Source organism: Austrofundulus limnaeus, unplaced genomic scaffold (assembly GCF_001266775.1).
Source record: "Austrofundulus limnaeus strain Quisiro unplaced genomic scaffold, Austrofundulus_limnaeus-1.0 Scaffold128, whole genome shotgun sequence".
NCBI classification, from domain to species: domain Eukaryota; kingdom Metazoa; phylum Chordata; class Actinopteri; order Cyprinodontiformes; family Rivulidae; genus Austrofundulus; species Austrofundulus limnaeus.
In genome coordinates this window covers 1,210,998-1,214,670 of record NW_013952530.1, presented here as the reverse complement: position 1 = coordinate 1,214,670, position 3,673 = coordinate 1,210,998, and the positions used below count along the sequence as shown (strand labels likewise).

The following is a 3,673-nucleotide window of genomic DNA, read 5'->3' as shown; positions in this document are numbered from 1 at the left end:
ATTCATGCAGTGCTGTGAAAAACTATTTGCCCCTCAGATTTAATGGTTTTTTGTGATCAAACAGAACTTTTCCATAGCACTCTGTGTAACATAAATGAACATATTGTTTGGTGTTATTAGGAGAAGCAGACCTTGATGCTGTTTGTGAAGCCTGCCTGGCCTACCTGAGCTGCCGACAGCCAATCAGACTGCAGGAGGCTTGTCTCAGGTAAGACCTGATTAATGGACAGTGTGTCACTGCTGGTTTTAGGTGTTTGAATCTAGACCCGTAATAATCATTCCACGCTAAAAAATACTTAGAATACATTTGATAATTATGTATACTTGTTTGAATAGTGCTCATTAATTTACTGTATATAAAACAGCTGGACTTAGCAGGATGAAAATGCAATATTTCCAATATTTTGAATTAAACTAATCTAGTTTATAAAGCTCATTTAAAGGGGATATGTTTGCAAAATCCAAATTTTTAGCCATTAAAATGCATTTTGTTGTGCACTTTGGGTCTGTAGGAGTGCAGAAAAGTTTAATTTAGTCTCTCCTGTGCTGCAAAGACATCTTTATAGTCTGTTTGGGTCATATTTTCTTCCTTCTACATCTCTGATTAATTTTTAAAAGAAGTTTCTGCGCTGCCAGACAGATGCCCGGTCTGGAAGCTGAATGCAATTTCATACGGTTTGTTGGGAAATTACGTCACTACCACTTCCCAGTTCTGGAATATGATGTAAACAGATCATTAGGCACACCTCAGAAAAGGGGCGGGGCTTGTGGATTTACTATAAGGAGGAATACAGACCAAAGTGTTGCAGTTCCATTTTATATAGACTCTATATTAAATGTGAAAAATAAGGATTTGAAAGCAGGATATGTCTGTGCAGTAATAATTATGTAAAAGACAAAAAAAAAATAAATAAAAACAAGATCTAAGAGTCAAAGTGTAGAAGTTTAAAGCTGCTCATTCACTATTAAACAAATAGTAGAAATAATCTTTTTTTCTCTCTCTCTTTCCTGCACAGCGTTTTCCGACACCTAATCCAGGTGGATCCGGACGCCTTCTGGTTTACGCTGAACGAGCTGCACTGCCTGTCCCCCTACGCCCCGCCCCACCCCGACCTCCAGCCCCTCCAGCTGAGCGGGTCGGGCAGACCGAGGGACGAGTTCTCGGAGAACGTGCTGAAACTGCTGAGGGAGGAGTTCGGCCCGGAGGACTCTGTGACAGTTAACGAGTCAGTCAGCTAAACGAGCTGCTGATTGACGCGACAGGCTCATCTCTTAAAACTGACGCCATATTGAACCACGACTCACTGACTCAGATCGATTAACAAGAAAACACAACAACTTTCCTGACCAGCAGCTTCAGGAGYGTCGATGTAGACGTGAAAATAAAAAAGGTAAAAGCTTTGCTGAAGGATGAAAGCTCCTCTCCATGAACTCGTTTCATGTTTAACAGGCTTATATTATACATGCAAATGTTCTTTTTTTATGTTATTTCTTTATTTTACAAAGAAATAAATAAACGCCTGCTATTTTAAATAAACATCCTTAAATTTCATATTTGATCCCATAAAAAAATCTGATATCTTCTCAATAATACCTTTAAAATCCTTATCTGTAGTGTGTAGATGGGCACTTTAGGGAAATAGGTGTAGATTTCTAGTTTTGCATATTTCGGATCAATACTTTGTTTAAAATATGAGTCCAATGGACCTAATGGGTCAACTCCTAACAGAACTTGATTTGTTATTGAGCTTCCCAGTGGTGCAGCTGGTGAACACCGTTGCCCTGCAGCTAGAAGATTCTGCTTTGAAAACTCATTTGGGACTTTTTTAGGTACTTTCTCTCTTCCCGTGTATGTTGGTACCACCCCTCCCCCTCATCTCCTCACCCCAGCTGAGACGCTCCAGGGCAGAAAGTTGTGTAACGGCGGACAAATCAAGTCCTTCACGACAGGAAARCTGGTCAGGAACGAGCCTGGCTGTTATCGGACGCCTGCAGGGTTCAAGAGATCACGTGTAAATGAAGACAAAATAAAGTTCCCCCCAATGACAGGATTACCTGAACACGCCCCCCCCCACCCCCACCACACACCTTCTCTCCTCCATAATGAACGTATGAAGCTGGTAAGAAAACAAGATTACCTCATGTTTTGTATTTAGCTGGCCTGGCTTAATGCTAGTGAGCACGGTGCAGCTCCTCTTTATCTCATTCTGGCCCGCCGCTATTTATCCTGCTGCCATTGCTGACAATAGCACCATTAGTCATCAGCAGCGAGGGGGGGGGGGGGGGGCATTGACAGCACCCATTACACACTTCTTAACGTTGTTTTTCCTTAATGCACAGAGCAGGAGCCGGAAGCTAAATCCGATGATGTAGAAACGCCTCGGACAGAAACGAGTTTGTGAACTTACATAAAAAAAAGCTAACTCCAAGTTTGTTGTTATTTAATATACAATTTATTCCATTTGATAAAGGCATACACTTCATGTGAGACCAAACATTCTAGAAGAACAGTGACCTTTTTTTATTTGTTTTTGTTACAAAACATTAAATCAAAATTACTCCTTCAAATAAATAAAATAAAATACAAAAGCAGTCATACTAACCTCAGCAAATCAACCTCTCCGCCTGCAAACAGTGACTGACAACTGAAACAAAAGGGCTGTTGTTCCTCTAAAGCAGAGGGGTAAAATAAAAATAAATGAACGCTCGTGGCCTTTGAAAGAAAAAAAAGTATTTTAAAACAAAATGAAAAGTCAATATCAGTGTTTCTCTAAAAGTTTTCTTTAGTTTCTCCCATCTGTTGCTCAAGGCTTTATCTAACATGAACCTTGTCCTAAACGAACCCCTTCAGAGTGAAAAGTACACTTCTTGTTCTGCTTTCACAAATGAGACTTGAGCATTGTACAAGCAAATGGCTTCTTGAACCTTCTCAGACCAAGACGCTCACGTCAGTGGGCCCATTTAAACCTGGTTACATTAACTGCGGCCCCTCCACGTACGATAATTTATAGGAAACACTGCAAGTACTAAGATACGTAAGGGAAACCCCTTCTCTGAGCAGCTGTAAAGAAAACGTGTCATTCGTTTGTCTGTACAGCACTTTTGGAGAGCAGGAAAACAAACAAAAAAATTAAAGTAAAAGGAAAATATATTTATAAAAGACAGAGGTGCAATCTTTTTTAAAATAACCCAAATTTGTACGACAAAAAAAAATAAAAACGTGTTGCCTTTGTGTCGGTTGAAAAAGTTATTTTTTAATTTTTTAAGAAAATTACTAAACATGCACTAACTTTGTTTCATATTATACAGCCTTATATACAAAGTGGATTAGAGGCTTGCAGTGGAGAAGATTGAGGCCTTTTTTTTTTTAATATAACAGATGGGTACTGGGATGGAGAAGAACAAAAGCAAGCTGGGAGAACCAAAAATAGATTCATGAAGTGTTGGGGAAACTAGTGTCCTGATACCAGTTTCTGTTTTGGATCGAGTACTGTTTCAGATTTGGTACTTACCACTACAGATATGGAGTAGTTAATGAGTTAGTACTTAAACACAATGACTTTAAAAACACAGCAAACCGTCTGCTGTCCTAACACCTGCGTTCAGCTTAAAATATCTCAAATAAGGACATGTTTATTTTTCACCTTTGCAAAGTGGACGAGGAGAATTACGT

The 3,673-nt window shown here is 39.4% G+C and overlaps 1 protein-coding gene across 1 annotated transcript in view; it reads left to right on the top strand.

The window, feature by feature from the left end:
* Positions 1-1,534, top strand: part of tti1 (TELO2 interacting protein 1) — a gene marked incomplete in the record, with an annotated part of 27,456 nt that extends 25,922 nt beyond the window's left edge. Inside the window, 2 exon segments of the mRNA XM_014015371.1 lie at positions 121-208; positions 1,017-1,534. Of these exon segments, the coding sequence (XP_013870825.1) occupies positions 121-208; positions 1,017-1,239 (311 nt within the window).
* Between the last annotated feature and the right edge of the window lie 2,139 nt (positions 1,535-3,673).